Below are 27,908 nucleotides of genomic sequence, written 5' to 3'. Positions count from 1 at the left end.
GGGAGTGATGAATTGTGAGAAATTTTGAGGTCTGACATTTATAAGTGTTTAAACTCTGGATTTCTGTTAATAGATTATTTAAGTCTCTTACAATGGATGCATGAGTCATCCTGTATCAGATAGGTAAATAAATTTGCATGTTTTCATTATATTGGAGAAAATGGTTCTTTTAGGGGGTTGTTTTTATTTTATTTGTTTGCTTGTTTGTTTATAGATATATTTATTTGAGAGGAGAGAGAGTGCAGGGAGGGGCAGGAGAGAATCTCAAGCAGACTTCCTGTGAAATGTGGATTCCCACAACCCTGAGATAATGACCTGAGCTGATATGACAAGTCAGACACTTAACTGACTGAGCCACCCAGGCGCCCCTTTATTTTGATAATAGTTCCTAATTATGTGAGTTGTTTCACAAAATACTGTCTTGACTTCCCTTTGTTTTCTCTCACGTACAGCAGTAGCTCTTGTTGAGTTATTGCCCTGGATTTTTATTTAGGTTTTAGACTAGTAAATGCTATTGGTCCGTAGAACTGACCAAATGAAACAAAATTTTGTTTTAACAAAGTAAAACAAAAAACAGTTCTCACTTTTTTTCTCTGAAGTATATTTATATAATTTCTTACCTGAGTTTCTATTCCTCGTGAGATGGGGAATCTTAGAGGAAAATATTTTATTCACTATATGGAAAGGAGTACTAGCATAGTTTAAGTCCTTATTGGACTTAGTTCAAGATTGTAAAATTAGGTGGAAAGTTCACTACAATATAGATCTAACTCCTGCCCCAAGTCTCATTCTCCTAAAGTTCTAGACTAGTGCTGTCCAATAGAAATATAGAGGGAGTCATGTATAAATAAAAAATATTAACTTTTCATTGAACTTCATTTAAAATCTTCATTAGAAATAAAATCTTCATTTAAAAGAAGGTGAAATTGGGGCCCCTGGGTGGCTCAGTCCATTAAGTGTCTGCCTTCAGCTCAGGTCATGATCCTGGGGTCCTGGTCCTGTAATGGAGCCCCACATCGGGCTCCCTGGTCAGTGGGGAGCCTGCTTCTCCCTCTCTCTGTGCCCCTCCCCCCTGCTTGTGCTCACTCTCTTGTGCTGTCTCTTTCAAATAAATAAATAAAATCTTTAAAAAAACAAAGTGAAATTAATTGTAATATTTTATATTATTATTAATGTTTTATTTAATCCCAGATATTGTCATTTCAATGTAAAATCAATATTAAAACATTAATGAGGTCATTTACCTTATTATTTTTAAATTAAGTCTTCAAAATTTGGCGTATATTCTTCTTTTTTTTTTTTTTAAAGATTTTTATTTATTCATTTGAGACACAGAGTTACATACAGAGAGAGAGAGCATGAGCAGGGAGAGAGGCAGAGGGAGAGGGAGAAGCAGGCCTCCCACCGAGCCAGGAGCCCGATGTGGGGCTTGATCCCAGGACCCTGGGATCATGAGCTGAAGGCAGAGGCTTAACCATCTGAGCCACCCAGGCACCCCTTCTTTTTTTTTTTAAAGATTTTATTTATGGGGCACCTGGGTGGCTCAGTCGTTAAGCATCTGCCTTCGGCTCAGGTCATGATCTCAGGGTGCTGGGATTGAGCCCCGTGTCAGGCTCCCTGCTTGGTGCGAAGCCTGCTTCTCCCTCTCCCACTTCCCCTGCTTGTGTTCCCTCTCTCGCTGTGTCTCTCTCTGTCGGATAAATAAAATCTTTAAAAAAAACCAAAGATTTTATTAGAGCTCGTGCGTGAGCATGAGTGGGGGAGGGGCAAAGGGAGAGGGAGAAGCAGACTCCACTGATACGGGGCTTGATCCTAGGACTCTGGGATCACGACCTGAGCCAAAGGCAGACGCTTAACCAACTGAGCCACCCAGGTGCCCCAATTTGTCATATATTCTATTGCACATCTCAATTTAGTCTAGCTACATTTCAGGTGCTCAGTAGCCATGTATGGGTAGTGGCTACAGTATTGGCTGGTACAAATCAGAGAAATTTTTGTTGTTTATTCCCTTTTCCTTTGAACTCTTCTTCTAATTCTTAGACATCTAGTATTACCTCAGATGGGAAGGTTCGTCAGGAGTCAGATGTTTGAGATTGCCTGCAGTACTGTAGGGTCTACAAATGTATTTTGATGATGTTGAAAAAAGATGTATGTATTTTTAATTATCTTGTGTCTACATCACATGATTTTAAAACCTAAAATGTTAGTCTTGAAAATGAACTAAATCTCTGGTGCCTTTTTGGTAGCTAATTATGAATAAAGTATTATTTCTTAATATGTTACTTTTTTTCTTCTTTTAAGAGGAAAATTTGTGCTAAATAGAGAAGGATTACATTTCAGTTCCTAGGCTACCTCTTAACTTCATCCCTGCCTTTTGTTGCTTTGGTTTTCTTGGAAGGACTTAGAATTGTTTACACTTTATATATTGTGCCTTTTTGGGGAATAATTTATGTCTTCTCACCTGCAGGCTTACCTGCAACAAGTTCAAGATCTGGTGATATTAGAAAGCATAATTCTGCAGACTTTAGGTAAATTTATTTTCCTTTAAAATATTAAGAAATGTATGTAATGTAAAATTTTAAAATTTGCAAAATAGGAAGCAGAAAGAAAATCTCTGGTGAAGGTTTTTGCAAATTACAGAGGTTGTGGAATGCGGTTTAACCCTGACCTACACCATAGAGAGAAGTCAGGTATAGCCGTCCTTTGGAATAGTAGTTAGCAGGTTTTTTTTAATTCTACGTTCATGAGTTGTTTTGGAAGGTTTGTCAGTTATTTATGATAAATAATGGCAGAAACTAAAGAACTTTTTTCCTTTCACGGATTTTTATGATCCGTTTGTCTGTCATTATATTTAGATAACAGCGTATATTTTTAAAATTGGTAATAGTTTATTTTTTTTTAAAGCGGTCATGTAGTTTTGTTTTGTTTTTAGATTTATTTATTTCAAAGATTTTATTTGAGAAAGAGAGCGAAAAAGAGAGCATGAGCAGGGTGAGAGGCAGAGGTAGGAGCAGACTCCCCGCTGAGCAGGGAGCCATATGTGGGACTCCAGGATCCATGACCTGAGCTGAAGGCATATGCCTAACAGACTGAGCCACCCAGGCGCCCCTAGATTTATTTATTTGAGAGAGAGAACAAGCGCACACGTGTGAGCAGCTGCGTGGAGGGAGGGGCAGAGGGAGCGAATCTTCAAACACACTCCCTACCCCGGGGCTCCATGGGGCTCTATCTCACAATCTATGAGATCATGACCTGAACTGGAACCAAGAGCTGGATGCTCAATGGACTGAGCACCCAGGCACACCTCTAATCAGTGTTTAGAACAGCAGAGTGGAGGTGGAGAAATTTCATTGCTAGCGGTTGATGGGCAACCCTGATGATTATCTATTATTATTTTTATCAGAGATACTACCTTTAAAACCTTAGCAAATTTGGAAAATAAAGATTTTTTTCTAGTTCTCTTGGGCTGTTGTTCTCTTCTCTGGGTATGAGTTGTGTTGGTACACCTGTATTTTATTTTTTATCTGTACACACAATTCTTCAAGGCTTATCTTTTTTTTTTTTTTTTTTAGCATATATGCTGCCAAAGTGAGCACTCAAAGTTTATCTCTGAAGTTAATTTCTGTTAATTACCTTTTTACTTTAAATTATCTTCAGAGTAACTGTATTTTAGGGGGAAATGATATCTTTCTGGTGGAATAAATTTTAATATTTTAATGTGGAAGCCAGTTAGATCTAATTTGCATGAATCATTTGTTCATTGAAAATAATTTTCTGTTTAGAGATTATTGGTTCCCCAGGGGTCTTGAGACTGCATTAGCTTTATTATTTAGTGCAAAATATGATTGTCTGTGAAGATAATATGTCTTAGAGAAGAGTGTGCTATATGTGTTATGTGACCCTCTTAGCCTCTGAACAGTAATTTTTGGAGAGGAAAATGAGGGAGGCCTTTAATGATGACTCAGATAAAAGAAGTATAAAATGACTCCAGTATCTTTAGCTTTTTAACTAAAGTACTTTTTTTTTTAGGCTTTGAACTAACAATTGATCACCCACATACACATGTGGTAAAGTGCACTCAACTGGTTCGAGGTAAGGAATCCCAACTTGAAATGGCTGTTTTAAATTGTTTTACCATTTAATGGCTATGATTTATTTATGGTGGACAAATATATAACATAGCTGCTTTGGCTAGAAGTTAAATTGAAAGGATTACCTGGCTTAAGTCAAAATGAGTGTTTCTAACTTGGGATTTTTCTGCTGGGTTCTTAAAAGTTTTTAGGTGATCTTCAGTTAGAGAGAATTAGCCTCTTGACAATGTTTGTCAGAGCCTGGAGCAGATTTCATAAAGTCAAATGACAAGTATCTAATAGCAGTTTAAGGACATATTTAGATAGAAAGCATTAGAAGGTTTACATTGAGCAAGGATAAGGTTAAACAAAGGTAGATATATGCTGATACTGAAAAGACTGACTTTTAAGGAAAATTATAAATTTACTTTATTACCCAGAGCAGTTTTTTGGGAAAGGGGAGATGTGTTTTTTTTTTTTTTTCTTCTTCATTGTGGTATATCAAGTAATTTATGTTATTTGATGTTTTGGGGTCTGAATCACAGGCTACTCCATTAAAAAAATTTTTTTTAAGCACAGATCACTTTTCCCAAATATACAAAGGTATTTTGGGTCTGATCTTGCCTCCAAATTAGTTCATCTTCTAGTTCAGTATTTTTCAGTGAACCCTTGCATCAGAATTTCTAGGTTACCTGTTAAAAATGCATGTGTCCTCTAAACATACTGAGTCACACTCTAGGAAGGATGTCCAGGAATTGCATTTTAAACAAGTACTTCAAATACTTGATGTGCAGTGTAAAGCTTGAGTTCCTAGGTCTGGAAGTAGCATAATTATTATAATTAAAAGTTGCTGATTTGTCTTCTTTTGTAGAATGTTAAACATCAGGTGGTCAGGGACCAAGTCTGCCTTATTCGTTATTATGTTCTCTATTTGGAAATATTAAATGCTCACTAAATAATGGAGAATGAATGGAACTAATAACTTCTTTCCCTCTCCCTCCCTCCCCCTTTTTTTTTTTTTTTTTTTTAGCAAGCAAGGACTTAGCACAGACTTCTTACTTCATGGCAACCAACAGGTTTATATTTTAATATTTTTCCCTTCTGTTTTTGGGATAGGGCTTTATTTGGGTTGGAATTGTCACTTTTTGGGGGGTATCTGGAAAGATAACAGGTCTAGCACTTAGTAAACGAGAACCGAAAGACCCAGGTTGGATTGTTGATACAGTGCATTACAGACAATTCTCTGGGAACTGTTGATTTTTCTGTAGTTTTCATATTTTACCTTAAATTTCCATGGTGCTTTTTAATTTGCTAAGATGATGTAATTATGTAGTACTGAGTGTTTGAAAGTGTACTTGATTCTGCATGTCTTCCTTTGCTTTAAAATATCCAAGAGCAGGGGTGCCTGGCTGCTCAGTTGGGAGAGCATGTAACTCTTGATCTCAGGGTCCTGAGTTCGAGCCCCACATTGGGTGTAGAGATTACTTAAAGATAAAATCTAAAAAAAATAATAAAAAAAATAATCCAAGAGCATGGTTCTGTAAGTTTAGGTAAACTTGGGGTCAATAGTGACTAAGAATCTAATTTGGAGGATTCTGCAATAATTACGGTATTTATTTATTTATTTTAAAGATTTTATTTATTAGAGAGTGTGCATGTGTGTGACTGAGCGCGCATGAGCCGGGGGAGGGGCGGAGGGAGAGGGACAAACAGATTGCCTGCTGAGTGGGGAAGCCCGACACCGGGCTCCATCCTGGGACTGTCAGATCATGACCCAAGTCAAAGTCAGATGCTTAACCAACTAAGCCACCCTGGTGTCCCAATAATTATGGTATTAAAAGACTTATTTTTCTTCCCCCATTGCCAGATAAATGTGCATGTATATGTGTAAAGAGTTATGTCTTTCTTCTTCCCTTTTTAAAACAAAAATTAATACATAATTTGTATTACCAAATTACTTGATCAGTCTCATCTCCAATTGATTGTTCATGGAAATCAAAGATACTCCTATTGACTGTTGTTTCATTTTTACAGCCTGATAGAAATTTTTGAAGTAAACCATCAGTTAAGCATATTCACAATTGAGAGAGTGATTGATTGTCTATTCATTATTTTAGTTTAGTATATTTTTATTTTTTTAATTTAAATTTAACTTAGTTAATATATACTATGATATTAGTTTCAAGGGTAGAGTTTAGTGCTTATCAGTTGCATACAACACCCAGTGCTCATTACATCAAGTGCCCTCCTAAATGTCCATCACCCAATTACCCTTCTGTTCATTATTTTAAATAGACCAGACCTGTGATTGGCAAGAGATAAGATAATTTTAAGGGGATTTTAAGTATTTGATTTAGGGATTACACATAACTAAAAATCTTTCCTTGAGTTCTAAGCTGCTTCTCAGGATAATGGATCCTTATTTTAACAAACTGAGTACCCTGTCTCTTTGGTTTTGGTTCTGGTCTTTTGTCAGTGTGTGGGATTGAATGATGTATAGCCAAAAAATTCAGAAATGTTACCTGAGCAGGTGGGTTAATGGAAAATCATGTTGAGTGCTGGATCAGAGCACTGGATATTTCTTACCCTTCTTACTCTCCAGTGTTTTTTAATTTTTTTTTCTTTTTAAATAATGGAGAGTTTTAACTTTGGGTTCAGAATTGAGAGCTCATGACACTCTCTTGTTTCCTTCCCTCTGATGTCAGCCTGCATTTGACCACATTTAGCCTGCAGTACACACCTCCTGTGGTGGCCTGTGTCTGCATTCATCTGGCTTGCAAGTGGTCCAACTGGGAGATCCCAGTCTCAACTGATGGGAAGCACTGGTGGGAGTATGTTGACGCCACTGTGACCTTGGAACTTTTAGATGGTAAGTTTTAGAGTAAGGGACCTTGAAAAGCACTTGCTCTTGATCTGTCACATATCTGGCCCAAAGTGACTTGATTCAGATGAAAATAGTTAGTTGAGGTTATTCTTGTTTTTTTACTTCTGCTTCTCTGAGTTTGTCTTAAATGTTCTATTTCATTTGTAGAACTGACACATGAATTTCTACAGATTCTGGAGAAAACCCCTAACAGGCTCAAACGAATTCGGAATTGGAGGGTAAGAATTATTGCTGTCAGCTTGTACAAAACCAGTTTTTTTTCCTTTTGACTGCACAGTGAATGTACCAGAATTGGTTATGTACCCCAGGTTTGGAATTTCCCTTTTTTTAGTTACATAATAATCATGACAACTTCATAGCTTGGATACTGGCTCAGAAGTCAGTGGTGATAGGTGATAGCAGGATTTGTTTTGTGTTGTGCAACTCTTGTGATATAGTCAGTCGGCAACATTGATTGTTTTCTGTGTGGAGACTGTTAGGGAAAAAATGTGGCTTCTCTGAGTCATAAAGTGTTGGGTTCTGGTAGAGGAAAGATGGAGTTACAAGGTTAGAGCTGGTATCATTCTGCTTTGACATTATTTGCTTTTTAAATGGGTTTTAAATTTTGTTTTTATATAGATTGCAGGCTAAAGTTGTATTTCTTTTTTTTTAAGATTTTATTTATTTATTTGACAGAGAGACACAGCAAGAGAAGGAACATAAGCAGGGGGAGTGGGAGAGGGAGAAGCAGGCTTCCTGTGGAGCAGGGAGCCTGATGTGGGGCTCGATCCCAGGACCCTGGGAACATGACCTGAGCCGAAGGCAGACACTTAAGGACTAAGCCACCAGGTGCCCCCAAAGTTGTATTTCAGATATTTTTCAAAGTCTTACTTACATAATGGGATCATTCTTTTTTCCCTTGGCATTAGATAGAAAGTTCATTTAAACATGTTCCCCGCAGGGGTGCCTGGGTGGCTCAGTCGGTTAAGCATCTGCTTTTGGCTCAGGTCATGATCCCAGGGTCCTGGGATCGAGCTCCCTGCTCAGTGGGGAGCCTACTTCTCCCTCTTCCTTGTGCTCTCTCTCACTATCTCTTTCTCTCAAATAAAATATTTTTTTTTAAAGATTTTTTCATTTGACAGAGACACAGCGAGAGAGGGAACAGAAGCAGGGGGAATGGGAGAGGGAGAAGCAGGCTTCCCGCTGAGCAGGGAGCCCGATGCGGGGCTCAATCCCAGGACCCTGAGATCATGACCTGAGCTGAAGGCAGACGCTTAAGGACTGAGCCACCCAGGTGCCCCTAAATAAATAAAATCTTAAAAAAAATAAATAAAAATGTTCCCTGCATTCTCAGAAATCCAGATTGATAAAATTAATTTCATTCTCTTGAGTTTAGTGAATTGTAGAAAATGAGTTTGCCTAGGATTCACAGGAGGCTTGAGAGCACATAGGTCATCACTGTGATCATATGACACCTCACCAAAATTTCTGGAATTTGCTTTTGGACTAACTGCTGTCATAAGCAGTCATAAGGCATAGACGTTAATGAATGAATTTTAGATATGCACAAATTAATTTTTTTAATTGGCTTGTAGCATTGGTATAGATTGCTGTAACTTTTTTGGGGATGTGATAGAACAGTTAACGTAAGATTACCCTTTTTGCAAATTTTTGAGTATACAGTTATTGATAGGTGTTATGTTGTACAGTAGGTTTCTAGGACTTGTATAACTGACTTTGTACCTTTTGACTAATACATCCTTGTTTCCCCCCTACCCACAGGCCACTATTTTTCTCTGTCTATATGAATTTAAATCTTAGATTCCTCACATAAGTGAGATCATATTTTGTCTTTCTGTGTCTGGCTTATTTCACAGCAAAAGGCCTTCCAGGTTCATTCATGTGGCAAATGGCAAGATTTCCATTTTTTTTTTTTAATTGTGGTAAAATGCATATAGCATAAAAGTTACCATCTTAATCATTTTTAAATGTATGGTTCAGGAGTATTAAGTATATTCATATTGTTGTCAACCATCATTACCATTCATCTCCATAATTCATTTCATTTTTTAAAACTGAAACTTTATACTCATTAAATAACTCCCCATTCCCCCCAGCCCCTGGCAATCACAATTACGTTTTCTGTCTTTGTGATTTGGCTACTCTTAAGTGTTTTATATAAGTGGAATAATACAGTATTTGTCTTTTTGTGGTTTATTTCACTTAGCATAATGTTCTCAAGGTTCATCCATGTTGTAGCATATTGTAGAATTTTTTAAAGGCTGAGTAATATTCCCTTGTATGTATCCACCACAGTTTGCTTATCCATTCATCTGTTGATGGATGCTTAAGTTGCTTCCATATTTTAGCTACTGTGAATAATGCTGCCATGAACATGGGTGTACAAGTATGTCTTCAAGATCTTGCTTTTTATTCTTTTGGTTATATGCCCAGAATTGGAATTGCTTGATTATATGGTAATTCTGTTTTTAATTTTAATTTTTTTGAAGTTTTTAAATTTTTAGAAAAATAAAAAAATTTTGAAGTCCAGATTGTTCCTTTTTTTTTTTTTGTCTGTGCCATTGATGTCATATCCAGGAAATTGCCAAATCCACTGTTGTGAAGCCTTTGTCCTGTTTTCTTCTAAGAGTTTTATTGCTTTGAGTCCTTTATCCAATTTTGAGCTAATTTTGTATATGGTATTAGGTAAGGGTCCATTGAATGTGGATATCCAGTTTTCCCGGCAGCATTTATTTTTATTTTTATTTTTTATTTTTTATTTTTTAAGATTTTATTTATTTATTTGACAGAGAGAGAGATAGCGAGAGAGGGAATGCAAGCAGGAGTGGGAGAGGGAGAAGCAGGCTTCCTGCTGAGCAGGGAGCCTGATGCGGGGCTCGATCCCAGGACTCTGGAATCATGACCTGAGCCGAAGGCAGACGTTTAACTGACTGAGCCACCCAGGCGCCCCTCCCAGCACTATTTATTAAAAAGACTATTCTTTCCCTGTTGAATGGTCTTAGCATCTTTGGCAAAAATCATTTGACCATATATGCAAGGGTTTATTTCTGGGCTTTCTCTTCTGTTTCATTCATCTGTATGTCTCTTTATGCCAGTATCACACTATATTACTGTACAGTGATTACTGTAGCTTTATAGTAAGTTTTGAAATCAGGAGGTGTGAATTTTCCAGTTTTGTTCTTCATTTCCAGATTGTTTTAGCTATGTGGGGGTCACTTGAGATCTCATATAAGTTTTAGGGTAGCCTTTTCTATTTCTGCAAAAAACATTGGGATTTTGATAGGGATTGCATTGAATTTACAGGTTGCTTAGGGTCATAATGTTCACATTTTAACAATATAAAGTCTTTGAATCCAGAACATGGAATGAGTTTTCCATTTAGTCTTAATTTCTTTTAGCAGTGTTTTCCAGTTTTAATTGTACAAGTCTTTCACCTCCCTGGTTAATTCATAAGTGTTTTGTTTTGTTTTGATACTATTGTAAATAGGATTGTTTTCATAATTTCCTTTACAGATTGTTCATGTATAGAAATGCAGCTGAAATTTATGTGTTGACTTTGTATCCTGGTACTTTGCTGAATTTATTAATAACAATTTTTATATATGTGGAGTTTTCTATGTAAGATTATATCATCTGCAGAGGCCTCTGGTGCCTTAGTTGGTTAAATGTCTGCCTTCGGCTCAGGTCATGATCCCAGGATCCTGGGATCGAGTCCCTTATCGGTCTCCCTGCTCAGTAGGGAGTCTGCTTCTCCCTCTGCCTGACCCTCCCCTTGCTCGTGCTCTCTCTCTCTCTCTCTCTCTGTCAAATCAATAAAGTCTTTTTTAACAAAATTATATCCTCTGCAAACAGATAATTTTACTTTTTTGCCAATTTGAATGCTCTTTCTTTTCTTTTTCTTTTTTTTTTTTTTTTAGAGAGAGAATGTGAGTGGGGAGGGGCAGAGGGAGAGAGAGAATCTTAAGCAGACTCCATGCTCAGCACTGAGCCTGACATGGGGCTCTATCTCACAACCCTGAGATCATAACCTGAGCCAAAATCAAGAGTCAGACACTTAACTGACTGAGCCACCCAGGTGTCTCTGAATGCTTTCTTTTGCCTACTTGTCCTGATGAGAACTTCTAATACTTTGTTGAATAAAATTGAAAGGGGCATGCTTGCCTTGTTCTAGATCTTAGCAGAAGCGCTTTCAGTTTTTCACTGTTGAATGTGATGTTTACTTTGAGTGTTTCATATATGGCTTTTATTATGTTGAGGTAGTTTCCTTATATTAGTTTGTTGGGTGTTTTTATCATGAGAGCGTGTTGAATTTTGTCAAATGCTTTTTCTGTATCTGGAAGATCATGTGTTTTTTTTCCTTTATTGTGTTTATGTGGTATGTCACATGGATGACTTCTGTATGTTGAACCATTCTTGCGTTCTAGGAGTAAGTCCTACTTGGTCATAGTGTGTAATTCGTTTAATATGCTGCTAAATTCAGTTTGTTAGTATCTTTTTTTAAGGTTTTGTTTGTCAGAGAGAGAGAGCGAGCACAGGGAGGGGAAGAGGTAGGCAGTGGGAGAAGCAGACTCAAGTCCCCCCTGCCCCCATGCGGGACTCGATCCCAGGAGCCTGGGATCATGACCTGAGCCAGAGGCAGACAGATGCTTAACCGACTGAGCTTCCCAGGCGTCCCAATTTGTTTAGTATTTTGTTGAGAATTTTTACATCTGTGTCTTCTGTCTGGCTTTGATATCAGGGTAATGCTGGCCTCATAGAATGAGTTGAGAGGTGTTGCCTCCTCTTCAAATATCTGGAAAAGTTTTATTTATTTATTTATTTATTTTAAAGATTTTAGTTATTTATTTTGAAGAGAGAGAATGAGATAGAGCATGAGAGGGGATAGGGTCAGAGGGAGAAGCAGACTCCCTGCTGAGCAGGGAGCCCGATGCGGGACTCGATCCCAGGAGCCTGGGATCATGACCTGAGCCGAAGGCAGTCGCTTAACCAACTGAGCCACCCAGGCGCCCTATCTGGAAAAGTTTTAAAAAGATTCACCAGTGAAGCCATCAGGTCCAGGGCTGTTCTTTGTTGGGAAATTCTTTTATTACTGATTCAGTCTCCTTCCTAGTTACAGATCTGTTCAGATTTTCTCTTTCTTTATAGTTTATTCTCGGTAGGTTTTGTGTTTCTAGGAATTAGTCCATTTCATCTAGATTATCTAATTTAGATTATCTAATTTAGTTGTTCAGAGTACTCTTTTTAAAAAATTTTTTTAAGTCAGGTTTATTAGGGTACAATTTACATAGAGTAAATTTTTCCCCCCCTCTTTAATGTCCATCACCCAGTTCCCCCCATCCCTCCAACCCTTTCCCCTCTGGCAACCCTGAGTTTGTTTCCTGTGATTAAGAGTCTCTTATGGTTTGTCTCCCTCTTTGATTTTGTCTTGTTTTATTTTTCCCTCTCTTCCCTATGATCCTCTGTTTTATTTTTTAAATTCCACATAAGTGTGAGATCGTATGGTAATTGTATTTCTCTGATTGACTTATCTCACTTAGCGTAATACTCTCTAGTTCAATCTGTGTCATTGCAAATGGCAAGATTTCGGGTTTTTTGATGGCTGAGCAGTATTCCATTGTGTGTGTGCGTGCGTGTGTGTGTGTGTGTGTGTGTGTGTATTATATATATATAATATGTCATCCCATCTTCTTTATTCATCTGTCAGTGGACATCTGGGCTCTTTCCATAATAGGGCTATTGTGGATATTGCTACTATAAACATTGGGGTGCAGATGCCCCTTCGGATCACTACATTTGTATCTTTGGAGTAAATACCTAGTAGTATAATTGCTGGGTCGTACGGTAGCTCTATTTTCAACTTTCTGAGGAACCTCCAGCTGTTTTCCAGAGTGGCTGCACCAGCTTGCATTCCCACCAACAGTGTAAGAGGGTTCCCCTTTGCATCCTCATCAACATCTGTCGTTTTCTGACTTCTTAATTTTAGCCATTCTGACCAGTGTGAGGTCGTATCTCATTATGGCTTTGATTTGTATTTCCCTGATGCCAAATGATGTGGAGAATTTTTTCATGTATCTGTTGGCCATTTGGGTGTCTTCTTTGGAGAAATGTCTGTTCGTGTCTTCTGCCCATTTCTTGATTGGATTATTTGTTTTTTGGGTTGTTGAGTTTGATAAGTTCTTTATAGATTTTGGATACTAGCCCTTTATCTGATAAGACATTTGCAAATACCTTCTCCCACTCTGTCGGTTGTCTTTTGGTTTTATCGACTGTTTCCTTTGCTGCGCAAAAGCTTTTTATCTTGTTGAAGCCCCAGTAGTTCATTTTTGCCTTTGTTTCCCTTGCCCTTGAAGACGTGTCTAGCAAGAAGTTGCTGCAACCAAGGTTGTAGAGTTTTTCTGCCTGTGTTCTCCTCTAGGGTTTTGATGGATTCCTGTCTCACATTTAGGTCTTTCATCCATTTTGAGTCTATTATTGTGTGTGGTGTAAGGAAATGGTCCAGTTTCATTCTTCTGTATGTGGCTATCCAATTTTCCTAACACCACTTGTTGAAGAGACTGTCTTTTTTCCATTGGATATTCTTTCCTGCTTTGTCCCATACAGTTGAGGGTCTATTTCTGGGTTCTCTGTTCTGCTGTGTGTCGTTTTTGTGCCAGTACCATACTGTCTTGATGATTATAGCTTTGTAATAGAGCTTGAAGTCTGGGATTGTGATGGCACCAGCTTTGGTTTTCTTTTTCAACCTTCCTCTAGCTATTCAGGGTCTTTTCTGGTTCCAAAGAAATTTTAGGATTGTTTGTTCCAGCTCCATGAGAAAAGTTGTTTTTTTTATAGGGATTGCATTGAATCTGTAGATTGCTCTAGGTAGCATAGACATTGTAACATATTTGTTCTTCCAATCCATGAGTATGGAAGGTTTGTCCATTTCTTTGTGTCTTCCTCAATTTCTTTCATGAGTGTTCTATAATTTTCTGAGTACAGATCCTTTGCCTTTTGTTTAGGTTTATTCCTAGGTATCTTATGGTTTTGGGGTGCAGTTGTAAATGGGATTGACTCCTTAATTTCTCTTTTTTCTGTCTCATTGTTAGTGTATAGAAACGCAACTGATTTCTGTGCATTGATTTTATATCCTGCCACTTTGCTGAATTCCTGTATGAGTTCTAGCAATTTTGGGGTAGAGTCTTTTGGGTTCTCCACATAAAGTATCATGTCATCTGCAAAGAGTGAGAGTTTGACTTCTTTTTTGGTTATTTGGATGCCTTTATTTCTTTTTGTTGTCTGCTGAGGCTAGGACTTCTAGTACCGTGTTGAACAGTAGAGATGATAGTGGACATCCCTGCCATGTTCCTGACCTTTTCAGCTCTCAGTTTTTCCCCATTGAGAATGATATTTCCTGTGGGCTTTTCATGTATGGCTTTTAGGATATTGAAGTATGTTCCCTCTATCCCTACACTCTGAAGAGTTTTAAACAAGAAAGGATGCTGTACTTTGTCAAATGCTTTTTCTGCATCTACTGAGAGGATGATATGGTTCTTGTCCTTTCTTTTATTAATGTAGTATATTGATTGATTTGTGGATGTTGAACCACCCTTGCAGCCCAGGAATAAATCCTACTTGGTTGTTGTCAATAATTCTTTTAATATACTGTTGGATCCTGTTTGCTATTGTCTTGGTGAGAATTTTGGCATCCATGTTCATCAGGCATATTGGTCTATAATTCTTCCTTTTAGTGGGGTCTTTGGTTTTAGGATCAAAGTAATATGGCCTCATAGAGTTTGGAAAATTTCCTTCCATTTGTATTTTTTGAAACAGCTTCAGAAGAATAGGTATTAGTTGTTCTTTAAATGTTTGGTAGAATTCCCCTGGGAAGCCATCCGGCTCTGGACTCTTGTTTGTTGGGAGATTTTTGATTACTGCTTCAATTTCCTTGCTGGTTATGGGTCTGTTCAGGTTTTCTGTTTCTTCTTGTTTTAGTTTTGGTAGTTTATTCGTCTCTAGGAATGCATCCATTTCTTCCAGATTGCCTTAAGGTCAGAGTACCTTTATAATCTTTCTTATTTCTGTAGAATTGATAGCAATGTCTCCTCTTTCATTTCAGATTTTAGTGGTTTGAATCTTTTGTTTTTTTCCTAGACCATCTAGTTAAAGGTTTAATTTTTTTGATCTTCTCAAAGAACCAACTGCTAGTTTTACTAATTTTTCTCTATTTTCTGTTTTGTTTATCTCTGCTGTAATCTTTATTATATTCCTTCCGTTTGCTTTGGCTTTAGTTTGTTCTTCTTCTAGTTCTTCACAGTATAACTTTAATTTGTTAAGTTGAGATCTTTATTTTTAACATGAGTGTTCATAGCTATAAATTTCTCCCTTAGTGCTGCTTTTGCTGCATCCCATAAGTTTTGATGTGTTGTGTTTTTGTTTTCATTCATCCGTACGTATTTTCCAGTTTCCCTTTTGATTTCTTCTTTGATCCATTGGTGGTTTAAAAGTGTTATTTAGTTTCCACAATTTTGTGAATTTAAGTTCTCTGTTTCCTTATCTTTCGTGTGGTTGTTCTGTCCCTTGTGCATGGATATTGAAGTCTCCAAGTGAAATCTTCTGTCAGTTTTGATTGTCTTTTATTAGGAGTGCAAATGTTTATAATTGTTAAAATTGCTAAATTGAGCCTTTTATTAATATATAATGTCCTTTCGTGTCTCTTGAAACCTTTAATGTTTTAAAATGTATGTTGTCTCATTAGCATAGCCACCCTTGCTCTCTCTTGGTTACTGTTTGCATGATATATGTTTTTCCCTCCTTCCATTTTCTTTCTTTCTTTTTTTTTTTTTTTTAAAGATTTTATTTATTTGAGAGAGAGAATGAGAGAGAGAGAGAGCATGAGGGGGAGGGTCAGAGGGAGAAGCAGACTCCCTGCTGAGCAGGAAGCCCGATGTGGGACTTGATCCCGGGACTCCAGGATCATGACCTGAGCCGAAGGCAGTCGCCCAACCGAGCCAACCAGGCACCCATCCCTCCTTCCATTTTCAACCTTTTTGGGTCTTAGGATCTTAATTGCTTGTAGCCAGCATATAGCTGGATCATGTATTTTTATGCATTTCGACAATCTCTGTCTTTATTGGAGAGTTTAATCTGTTTTCATTTAAAGTAACCATAGATAATGTCTCTATGCTTATGCTGTTTGTTTTCTACATGCCTTGTAGTTTTTTGTCCCTCATTTCCTGCATTACTGTCTTTTAGTTGATTTTTCCATGGTGAAAATTTAACTTCCTTTCTCATTTCCTTTGTGTATATTCTATGTCTGTTTTCTTTGTGGTTACCATGAGGGTTATGTTTAACATCATAAAGTTACAATAATTTGAATTTATGCTGGTTTAACTTCAGTAATATAAAACTTCTCTTCTTTATAGCTGGGTCCCCATATCTTTTAGTTGATGTCACAAAGTTGTCTCTTTATACATTGCATGCCCCAGAACATAAACTAATAATCCTTTTTTCTAAAAAAAATTTTTTAAAGATTTTATTTGTCAGAGAGAGAGAGAGAGCACGCGAGCGCAAGCAGGAGGCGTAGCAGGCAGAGGGAGAAGTAGGGTCCCCACTGTGCAAGGAGCCAGATGAGGGACTCAACCCCAGGACCCCGGGATCATGACCCAAGACGAAGGCAGACACTCAACCAACTGAGCTACCTAGGCATCCCTAATAATCCTTTTAAATGCATTAGGGTCCTAAATTAAATAGAAAATAAGACTTGAGTTACAAACTGAAGTTACAGTAATACTGGCTTTTACACTAATAATTGTGTTTTCTTTCCTTAAAATGTATTAGTCTCTTAAATCATGTAGAAAACAGGAAGCACAGTTATAGACCATTGTTAAAGCAATACTCGCTTTTGGGGCATGTGGCTGGCTCAGTTGGTAGAGCATGGGACTCTTGTTCTCAGGGTTGTGGATTCTAGCCTCATGTTTGGGGGTAGAGATTACTTTAAAAAAAAAGTAGCTTTTGTAATTGCCCATGTATTTACTGAAGGTCTTTATTTCTCCATATGGCTTTGATTTACTGTATAGTCTCCTTTCATTTCACCTTGCAGGACTTCTTTGAGCACTTCTTGGACGACTGACTGGTCTAGTAGTCATGAACTTCCTCAGCTTTTACCTATTTGGAAATGTCTTAAATTTCTTGCTCACTTTTGAAGGACATTTTTGTTGGATATGGGTTTCTTGGTTGACAGGTTTTTTTCTTTTAGCACTTGGAATGTATTGGTTCACTGTCTTCTGGCCTCCAGTGTTTCTGATGAGATAACCTGCTGGTGATCTTATTGAGGATCCCTTGTACTTGTTGACTCACTTCTCTTGTGGCTTTCAAGATTCTCTGTCTTTGGCTTTTGAAGTTTGCTATGTCTCGTGTGAGTCTCATTGAGTTCATCTTACTTGGAATTTGTTGAGCTTTTGTTTCTATTCTTGTCTTTATCAAAGTTGGGAAGTTTGCAACCATTATTTTTTCATATATTCTCTCTGCCCCTTTCTTTTCTCCTTCTGGAATTTTCATGTTGCATGTGTTGGTCCAGTTGATGGTGTCCGATGGGTCTCTGTTCACTTGCTTCAGTCTTTTTTCATTATGTTCCTTAGACTCAACGATTTTCATTGTCCTGTCTTAAAGTTTGCTGATTGATTCTTCTACTTGTTCAAATCTGTGTTTGAATCCCTTTGGTGGTTTTTTTCATTGCAGTTACTGTACTTCGCAGCTCCAGAATTTCTTTTTGGTTTCCTTTTAGATTTTTTATCTCTTCATTGATATTTATTGATGTTTCCATTTTGTTCATATATTTTCTTTCTTTTTTTTTTTTTTAAGATTTTATTTATTTATTTGACAGAGACATAGCGAGAGAGGGAACACAAGCAGGGGGAGTGGGAGGGGGAGAAGCAGGCGTCCTGCGGAGCAGGGAGCCCGATGCGGGGCTCAATCCCAGGACCCTGGGATCATGACCTGAGCCGAAGGCAGATGCTTAACGACTGAGCCACCCAGGCACCCCCATATATTGTTTTCTTAACCTTCTCCAGAAATTCCTTTAAGTTATTTGAGTATCTTTTAGGGAGTTATTTTAAAATCTTCGTATGGTAGTTCTGCTATCAGGTCCTTTTCAGGGGCAGTTTCTGTTGATTTATTTTTTCCTTTGGGCCATACTTTCCTGTTTCTTAAACTGCTTTGTGATTTTTTGTTGAACACTGGACATTTGAATCTAAATCAGATTCCCAGGCTTTTCTGGGTTTTGTTACTATTTTTGGATATGGAGGTGGATTTGATTTTGGATGGTGTCTTCTCTGCAGAGGATCAGCCTGAGGTATAAACCTAAGGTGTTTTAGGTTTATACCTTCTTTTCTGATTCTTTCCCTGGGAATGTGTGGTCAAAATATTCTAATTTTCTCTATATGCAGTTTTTTTTCTTTAAATTTTTTATTGTTATGTTAATCACCATACATTACATCATTAGTTTTTGATGTAGTGTTCCATGATTCATTGTTTGAGCATAACACCCAGTGCTCCATGCAGAACGTGCCCTCTTTAATACCCATTACCAGGCTAACCCATCCCCCAACCCCCTCTCCTCTAGAACCCTCAGTTTGTTTTTCAGAGTCCATCGTCTCTCATGGTTCATCCTCTGTATGCAGTTTTTGTTTGTTTGTTTTGTTTTTTAAATATCCTGCTCTTTAATGTCTGGCTCCCAAAAGGGGAAATAAGCAAAAAATGAAGGGGAGAAAGGGTGCCAGTCCTTTAAGTCCCCTGGAAGTCACGTTAGCCAGAGGGCGAGGAGCTTGTAACAGTAGAGGGAGGCGCAGTAACAGTGGCTGCCTGCCTCTTAGTCTGTACCTCTTTGGTCAGAAACTACAATCAGGGATCAGAGCACAGAGCCTGGTATTTGTAGGAGAGAGGCCTTTTTGCTGGTACTGGCTCCCCCAAAGTGTGTAAGCTACTCCAGCAACAGGTGCACAGCTGCCTCCATTGTGTCTCGGGTAGGAGATGGGTAGTTGCTAATGTGCTGAGAGGTGAAATTGATGTAAATTAACCCCAATTTACTGTCCAAGGCTTACCCCAAAAGTTATAAGCCTTTAACAGACTCCAGAATTCCAAAACAGTTACATCAGACAAATTCTGCCAGCACAGTTGTGTGAGGGGAAGAGATTCCTGGTGCTTCTTACTCTTGACATTTTCCCAGAATCCTCCTCTTCCTTTTTTAAGGCTAAGTGTAATTTCATTGTACTTATATACCACATTTTGCTTATCCATTATCCATTAATGGACATTTAAGTTTCTTCCACATCTTGGCAATTGTGAGTAATGCTGCAGTGATTGTGGGAGTGCAGAGATCTCCTTGAGATCTTGTTTGTATGACTTTTGACTGAAGGTTTTTAAAATCTTAACTTGTAGTAGTTATAATCAGTGATCTTAGAGTAGCCTCCTGCCGATGGGCTATCCAGAACTTCTAGTGTTGCAGTGTCTCCTCATTCCAGTTTTTTTTTCCATTTTTATAAATTACCAGAAGTGAAGAGATGTCGTTTGTTTCATTCTAGGCATGCCAGGCTGCCAAGAAAACAAAAGCAGATGATCGAGGAACAGATGAAAACACTTCGGAGCAGACAATTCTCAATATGATTTCCCAGAGCTCTTCAGACACAACTATTGCAGGTTTAATGAGCATGTCAACTTCTTCTACAAGTGCAGTGCCTTCCCTTCCAGCCACTGAAGAGTCAACCAGCAACATAAGCAATGTGGAGATGTTGCAGGGCGAGCGTTGGCTGTCCTCCCAACCTCCTTTTAAACTGGAACCTGCTCAGGGTCATCGGACTAGTGAGAATTTAGCACTTATGGGAGTTGATCATTCTTTGCAACAGGATGGTTCGAATGCATTTATTTCCCAGAAGCAGAATAGTAAGAGTGTGCCATCAGCTAAAGTGTCACTGAAAGAATACCGTGCAAAACATGCAGAAGAGTTGGCTGCCCAGAAGAGGCAATTGGAGAACATGGAGGCCAATGTGAAGTCACAATATGCATATGCGGCCCAGAATCTCCTGTCTCACCATGATAGCCATTCTTCGGTCATTCTGAAAATGCCCATAGAGGGCTCAGAAAACCCCGAGCGGCCTTTTCTGGAAAAGGCTGACAAAGCAGCTCTCAAAATGAGGATCCCAGTGGCCAGTGGAGATAAAGCTGCCTCTTCAAAACCAGAGGAGATAAAAATGCGCATTAAAGTCCATGCTGCAGCTGACAAGCACAATTCTGTAGAGGACAGTGTCACAAAGAGCCGAGAGCACAAAGAAAAGCACAAGACTCACCCATCTAATCATCATCATCATCATAATCACCACTCACACAAGCACTCTCACTCACAGCTTCCAGCTGGTACTGGGAACAAACGTCCAGGTGATCCAAAACATAGCCAGACGAGCACCTTGGCACACAAAACCTATAGCTTGTCTAGTTCTTTCTCCTCTTCCAGTGCTACTCGTAAAAGGGGTCCCCCTGAAGAGACTGGAGGGGTAATGTTTGATCATCCAGCCAAGATTGCCAAGAGTACTAAATCCTCTTCCATAAATTTCTCCTTCCCTCCTCTTCCTTCAATGGCCCAGTTGCCTGGGCATAGCTCAGACACAAGTGGCCTGCCTTTTTCACAGCCCAGCTGTAAAACTCGAGTTCCTCATATGAAACTGGATAAAGGGCCCCCTGGGGCCAATGGTCACAATGCAACTCAGACAATAGACTATCAAGATACTGTGAATATGCTTCACTCCCTTCTCAGTGCCCAGGGTGTTCAGCCCACTCAGCCCCCTGCGTTTGATTTTGTTCATTCTTACGGCGAATATCTGAATCCACGGGCTGGTGGAATGTCCTCCAGATCTGGCAATACAGACAAACCCCGGCTACCACCTCTACCATCAGAACCTCCTCCACCACTTCCACCCCTTCCTAAGTAGAAAAGAAAAAGAAGAGGAGAAAAAAAACTTCCTTAAAAACAACTTTTTTTTTAACTACTGATTGTGGACTAAGAGAATACTTCCTTTATGAAATACATCACCCTTCTTGGACTAGGGAATAATTAATATTGACATGCAGGTGGGAGGGTGGTAGAGGGGCTTGGTTATTATATCTACTGCCTCAGAAATTTAACTATTTTATTATAGTTTTTACTGGTATTAGAGAGGTGAGAATGTGTTGAAGCTGTGAAGGATTAAGAATACTTTGTTCTTGGCCTCTCCACCTCCTAATTAGGTTGATTAGAGTTGATGTCTTCCCTCTTCTTGCCAGGACTGAAATATGGAGGGTTTGTTTTATCAAACAATTGTGGATCCTTTTGGTGTTTAATATATCAGAAGAGAGGAAGTATTTAAACGTCAAAATCTTTTAAGAGACTTTTAAAAAATAATTTAAAGAAAGTAAGTTATCTGTTTAGTTTTTTTTATATCATCGGGGAGGGGATAGGGATTTTGCTGTGTGTATGAGATACATAGCAATGACTCCTGGGGGGTGGGATTGGAGGGTGGGGGGGTGTGTAGGGGGGATGGGAGGGTAGGCTTTTGGCCTTGAGTTCTGTCTGATAGGCTTTGGCCACTTGAAGTGTTGAGACCTTTAAGTGTGTACGTAAGTGTGGGTATGTGTGGTTTTAAGTGTGTGTGTTTAAAAATCATGTTTTATCTTTCCCTCCCTGTCCCTCACCATTTTCACTTCCCAACAGTCTACTAGAGAGAACACAGTGTGGCCTTTAGAACATAAAGGAAGGAAGAAGCATGTGTTAGCATGGTATTTTCCCATTTCTTTATGTTTTAATTGAGTGGTAGCCTTCTAAATTCTAGTTGGGGCAAGTGCAGCCAATGGCCTGATTCTGGACTCCATTATAAAAACTTCCCTCTTACCCCCTTTTTCCTTTTGATGCAGAACAAAGTTGGGGTTGAGGAAGAATGATTGGAGAGCAAGGCTGGCTTCTGCCCTACAGAATTGGGTGTGTCTTTTTTTCAAGTTGGGCTTTGGGAAAGTGTTCAAGTGAGAGCAATCTCAGGGTCTCTGAGGGGAAGGGGGATGTGTGCTGTATATCCTGCCTCTGAAAGCCCAGACCATATATGAGAATAGTTCTGGGAGAAGCCATGGACCTAGAGGATACTGAAAACAATGAAATTGTGATTGGGTATTTTTAGGATATTGTATTTTAAATTGCATTATGAATGTAAGACTTGCTTTTTATCTGTATATCTGAAGGGAAACAGCTGCATCCTTAATTTTTGCAACCTATATAACTTCAGAAATTGGAGCTTGTGAATTTAACAGTACTGGTGTCATGAGGTGAGCAACCCTAGCCCACAGATGCAGATTGTTCATCTTTGGTGGCTTTAGTTTCTAGACAGAGGTTTTTCAGAAGATTTCTTAAGAGTTCCTTAAAAAAAAAAAAAAAAGGATCAGGAGTCCTATTACGGGTTTTTGATTATCCCAGATTTCAGGATAATTGGTGTTCAAGATCCCGACACTCAAAACTCAACACTTTTGTTGAGGAAAGAAATCTGTCAAGGGACTAGAAAGAATTCTAAGCCAGGTTGTCTAACTAAAAATGCCACTAAGCCACAGATCATTTGATGTGATATTCTTTGGTCTTCATGGTATTTTTTGCTATGGAAAAGATGATGCAACTTGAATTTGTCTTGTTTTTAATGCAGCTTCCTTTACACCAAATATTCTGTATAGAAAAATTGAATATTTTTCATTGGAAGTCATAGGGAGACAGGAGTTGTACATGTGCTGCTGCTTGCCAGGAACAGGTTGGGGAGAAAACTGAGGCAGTTGGAATTGTTGATGCACTGGCCTAATATAGGAAGGAATTTGTACAGTAAACCTTAAGGTGAATTAATGTCCTGCATCTCTGCGTATTTGAACTGTCTAGAGTGCCTGCCATTGCTGTGTAAAATGAGCTCTCTGCCGACTTATAAACCAGTAATACATAGTTACTTCATTTTCACTGATGGCATTTTCCTCTAGCTCCCTGATATTTTCTGTGTTGTGCTAGGTAATTGGTAGATGTGCGATGTGTTTACTAAATCTAGGCTTTCTATTTGTTTAGATTTTGTTTGGTGGCGTCTGCTTTCCTTCCTGACCTTCCCAAAAGTTTATTTAGTTTGGATCTGTATCTTTGTGGAATTGATCACTGATTTGATTATGAAAATGTCTTTTCCAGCGTTCAGTTTTTCTCATCAAATGTCACATATTTTCTAATCATATGCACTCCTTCACCACAAAGGCAGACATATCCACTTGGCCTCAGAGCAGTTCCCCATGGCATCTGTACTTAGTTGCTTAGACCTTTTGTCAGGAGTGAACTAGAAAAAGTGCTTACTAGAGCCTAAGAGCTGCTTTATGCTGTGCAGTCTAGCCTTTGTACCAGTTTCATTGCTGATGTGGGTCAATTTAAAGACTTCTATATTAATGCCTCCTGATGCTGTTTTAAGACATCTACAGTGTCTACAGCTTTTACATCTGTGTATATGTCATGAATGTCCTGTGTGCTCTGCATGAAGCTACTGATTTGGGTTAGCAGATATGCCTGTCGACTAGCATGCATATTGTTCAAATTACATAAACTTAGGCTTCAAAGGGTTTTGTGGTTTCTAAACTCTGTGTTTTCTCTATGCTCACCCCTTCACAGAGTGAGAAATGGGATTTATACATCCAAAGTTAGTCTAGTTAAACTTGGCTTTTTTTCTCCTTTTAACCTAGACTATCGAGGATAAGTGGTGGTAAGCAGGCGTGGAGCGTCAAGTTCTTATAAATCTCGTTTCTAAAACCTTGCGTGACTCTTCTGTTGGCAAAAACAAACACCTGTGGAATGTCCTTAGGGCTTTTAATCAGATACCTGTGTTGCTGTTGGCTGAACTCTAGTGAAGCATTAATTTAAAGCTAAATTGGTCTTCTGCAATATCAGTTATGCTTTTTGGGTTTAGAAAATATGTAGGAATTAGTCTAAGCTGCTCACTCATCAATCAGTGTGTTTCCATATTGAGACTCTCAGCTTCCTCTTTTTCTTTTCATTTTTTTAAATGATTTTGTGTTTTGATTCAGTGTATCGTTTTTCATAGTTCTGTATTATTGGCTTCACCACTGTTGATAGAAAAAAAATTAAATCTCCAGTTGGAAACAGCAATGGATTAGGATATAGAAATAAAATCATGGTAACATCAGTGCTGGATTTTCTTAAGCTTCTACTACCTAATTCCCCATGTTAAAAATGCATACCCCTCAGACTTTGCTTCTGGACAAAGGCAATTAGAGGGGTCTTAGCCCAGTATGGTAGGATTTTAAAGATCTTTGTTTCCCCACAGAAACACAGGAATTGTGGGAACTTGGGAACAGATTAATATTTTAAAAGGATTATTCTTTTGTAAATGAGTTATTTTGATACTAATGCTAGGAAAAGGATATTCTAGAACATCTTGAAGTTGGAATACAAATATTCTCTTGGGTTTGGGAGAATTTAAGCAGTCTATGCAACCCTTCACATGGCAAGAAGTAAGCCCTTTGCGGTCCCAACCAAGCTTTCAGTGACTTTAGTACCTCCCCAGATTTCCCATGTTGCTGCTTGTTAACACCCAGCTTTTAACTGAGTGTTTGCTCCTGATAGTTTAAGAAGTGTTCGTGTTGTATCACACTATCAAGTTTTATTTTGTCTTTTTATCCCTCTGTGGGTGTGAGTTTGAAACAAGCATGGTACTGTAATCCTACCTGATAGAGTGGTCTGGAATGAGAATTACTTTCTAAGTGGGAGACCCTTCCATTTTAATGTTCCTAAACTTTTTAATATGAACTTGGCATTGGAAAAGGGAGGGAAAGAAAATGTTTACTAAAAAGCAGTGTCTGCTCTTCCCCTTTTTGAGTGCATATTTATGGTTGAATGAAAAGAAGAGAAAGACTCTTGGATTTTCTGTTGCCATGTTAAGCATGGAGAGGGATGCTTGACAGCATGCTAATTGAAGCCAGAGCAAGTATGTCTCCATCAGGTTATCAGGAACTCTTCAGTTGAACGCTGAGGACCTAACTGGTCAGTGGTAGATCACATTGGAATTGGTTACAAGATGGAAGTGCTGTCTGGGTTAAGCACCCAAAGAAAAGAATGCAGCAGCCTGACTTAGTGTTAATCTAGGTTTCTGGATTTGAAACCGACCTTTCCCTCACCCTACTCCACACTCCTGAAACTGTCCGTTTTCTTATCAGACCAAAGAGCAAAGAAGAAAAAAAAAGTAAAATACTTTACCAATCTACGTCACTCAGGTACAATTTTGTGGTAATATTTTTGTCTGTTTTCTTTGTATTGCTCTTAAGAGTCCTTTCTCAGCATACTATTCTGCTGTTGCCTCTGTCCTCCATGGGGCACCTCAGTTCTGGATGCTACCCCTGGGATCTCTACTGCTGTTATGTGATTGATAGGATGTAAGTGACCATTACAGTAAGGGCTCTTTGTAAAAAATTCAAAAACATTTTTAAAAAATTTAAAAAAGGATGTTGTATACATTTTATAGTCTGGCTATCAGTTTGATATCTTGCTGTCAAGTATGTTTCTCAATCTGTATTTATCCATCCCATCAATAAATGTTAATGATAAAACACTCATCTGATTGTTGTTTATGTGTCCTAAGTCTTCAAGTTAGTCTTTACCTGTCATTTTACTGTTATGATTACAGTTTTTAGTTTTGGTAGTAGTATGTACTTTCTGACTACACAAGATCCTGTGGGAATTGAGACCATTGGAAAGACCTAAGATTTGGTTGTCACAGTGAACCTGGTAGTATAAAGTATGATGTAGTCAGAGGGGAGAAGAAACCCCGCACTCAATATAGCATTCTTGGGGGTGCCTGGAAAAATTGATAGTGAATACTCAACTCTTTTCCTGGAACATACAAAACCACACACACCAGGTAAATCAAGGGAAAGAATTCTTATGCTAAAATACTCCAAACTTACAACACAAAGTTAGCAGAGCTATAGTTTAAAAGGAAAAAAAGATCAGTTTGACAGAATGATGAATGATGTACACTTCTGAAAAAAATAATCACTTGAGTTTTGGTCATCTTTCCATTTTCTAAAATAAGACAACTTAAGATTTTTGATTGCTGTACTTTTCCTGAGACTTTTGTGGAAGTTGCTAACATTTTAGGAATTCTGGTCTGGTTTGAATGCAAGAGAAGTAAATGAAGAGTGGAGGAATGGATGATACTACAAAATCCCAAGTTTAGTGATTTGCCTTTGTTAAGAGAGTTACTATCAACTGTGTCATCCTTGGCAATAGATGAGGTATAAATATAAAGGTGTGCAACTGGATTCCCATTAATAGGGCTTGTTAAACTAATTGATACAGAGTTAGGCTTCATCTTATGGTCAATGCTTACATGATCCTGGTCTCTGGCACTTGATAGTGGAGTAAGATAGGCTTGATCTCTATCATTCAGTGATCTGAGGAAAGTTTGAAGCCCTTTCTATGTCTTCTGTGGATTATATTTACTGTATAAGAGGCATGTATTTACTGTAATCTGTAGCTCTGGGGCCTATTTCTGAACTGATTCGGTTTATGTCACATGTCCTACTTGTGCTGCCTTCTTTTGTACTGTGGTATATCAGCTTCTTCATTCCACATAACAGGTAACCGAAAAACCACAGTGATAAAAGCAAGTTAAAATTGAATACTAGATAGACCTTTTCTGAAGAGTTGTTTCAGGTACTTTCCTGCCTTAAATCTATTCATTCATTAGAAAATAGTACCTATCAAGTGCTATGTACTGTTTACGGATGGGAATATGGCAGTAAACATGTCAAACATCCTGCCCTCAGAATTTACACATTCTAGTTGTAGGGGAGACAAGTAAGTAAAACTTAGTATGTTAGATAATAAGTACTGTGGAGAATGTAAAGCGGAGAAGGGGGGATAGAGATGTTTTGTGTGTCTGTGTGTAGCTAAGTAGGGCTCTTGAAATTGGAAATAAGATGGCTAGGAAGGAAGGCCTCATGAAATTAGAGTTCAGTAAAGATCTGAAAGAGGTGAGAGAGTAAGCCATGAGAATAGCTGGGGTAAGAACATTACGGGCTCATTCCAGAAAACAATTGCAAGGTTCTGAGGTGAAAACATGCTGGTATGTTTGAGAAATTGCAAGGACGGCAGTGTAGCTAATATGGACACAAGTGAGGAGAGAATAGTAGGATATGTGGTTAGAGAGGCAATGGAAGGCTGTAGATACTGTGGGGCCTTGTAAGCCACTATGAAAGTGAAATGCACCATTGAAAAGCTTGGAGCAGAAAAGTGACGTGATCTGGCTTAGGTTTTAAAGTGTTCATTTGGCCCGCTGTGTTTATTTTCTTTTAAAGATTTATTTGAGAGAGAGTGAGCAAGCAAGAGAACACGAGTGGGGGGTGGGGGGGTGGGGGGGTTGGAGGGAGAGGGAGAAGCAGGCTCCCCATTGAGCAGGGAGCCTGATGCGGAGCTGGATCCCCGGACTCCAGGATCATGACCTGAGCTGAAGGCAGACGCTTAACCAACTGAGCCACCCAGGTGCCCTGGCCTGCTGTTTAAGATGGTTTTCACAGTAATTAAGGTAAGAGATGAAAGTGGCTTGGACCAGGTAATGAGAAGTTATATATCTTGAAGTTGGAGCCAGTAGGATATGCTGTAAGGTTGGAAGAGAAGTCACGGATGACTCCCAGTGTTTGGCCTAACCAACTGGAAAGATGGAGTTTTCATACCGAGATGAGGGTGACTTACGGAAAGCAGGAGTTTGGTCTTCATTCATATTCATTCTCTCTCTCTCTCTGTTATGTGTGCAGACATACAAACCCCTTTCTCTAGGCTTGGCCCCCCAAACCCCAAATTCTCAAAAATTCTCTTTCCTTCAAGAATTCATCTTTTTCAAATTCTATTTACAAACAGCCTCAGGTCCACTTTAACCCAT

General features: G+C 38.6%; 1 protein-coding gene across 1 annotated transcript in view; it reads left to right on the top strand.

The window, feature by feature from the left end:
- CCNT1 (cyclin T1) overlaps positions 1-21,371 on the top strand; it is a 32,892-nt gene extending 11,521 nt beyond the window's left edge. Inside the window, exons 4-9 of the mRNA XM_028125710.2 lie at positions 2,468-2,528; positions 4,030-4,092; positions 5,101-5,146; positions 6,776-6,939; positions 7,102-7,172; positions 19,512-21,371. Of these exons, the coding sequence (XP_027981511.1) occupies positions 2,468-2,528; positions 4,030-4,092; positions 5,101-5,146; positions 6,776-6,939; positions 7,102-7,172; positions 19,512-20,912 (1,806 nt within the window). The 3' untranslated portion in view covers positions 20,913-21,371. The remainder of the gene's footprint in view (positions 1-2,467; positions 2,529-4,029; positions 4,093-5,100; positions 5,147-6,775; positions 6,940-7,101; positions 7,173-19,511) is intronic.
- Positions 21,372-27,908: the final 6,537 nt, after the last annotated feature.

This window comes from Eumetopias jubatus, unplaced genomic scaffold, assembly GCF_037043125.1.
Source record: "Eumetopias jubatus isolate StellerSeaLion01/CBP00866 unplaced genomic scaffold, mEumJub1_p1.0 scaffold_8, whole genome shotgun sequence".
In the NCBI taxonomy this organism is placed as follows: domain Eukaryota; kingdom Metazoa; phylum Chordata; class Mammalia; order Carnivora; family Otariidae; genus Eumetopias; species Eumetopias jubatus.
This window is presented reverse-complemented; position numbering and strand designations above follow the sequence as displayed.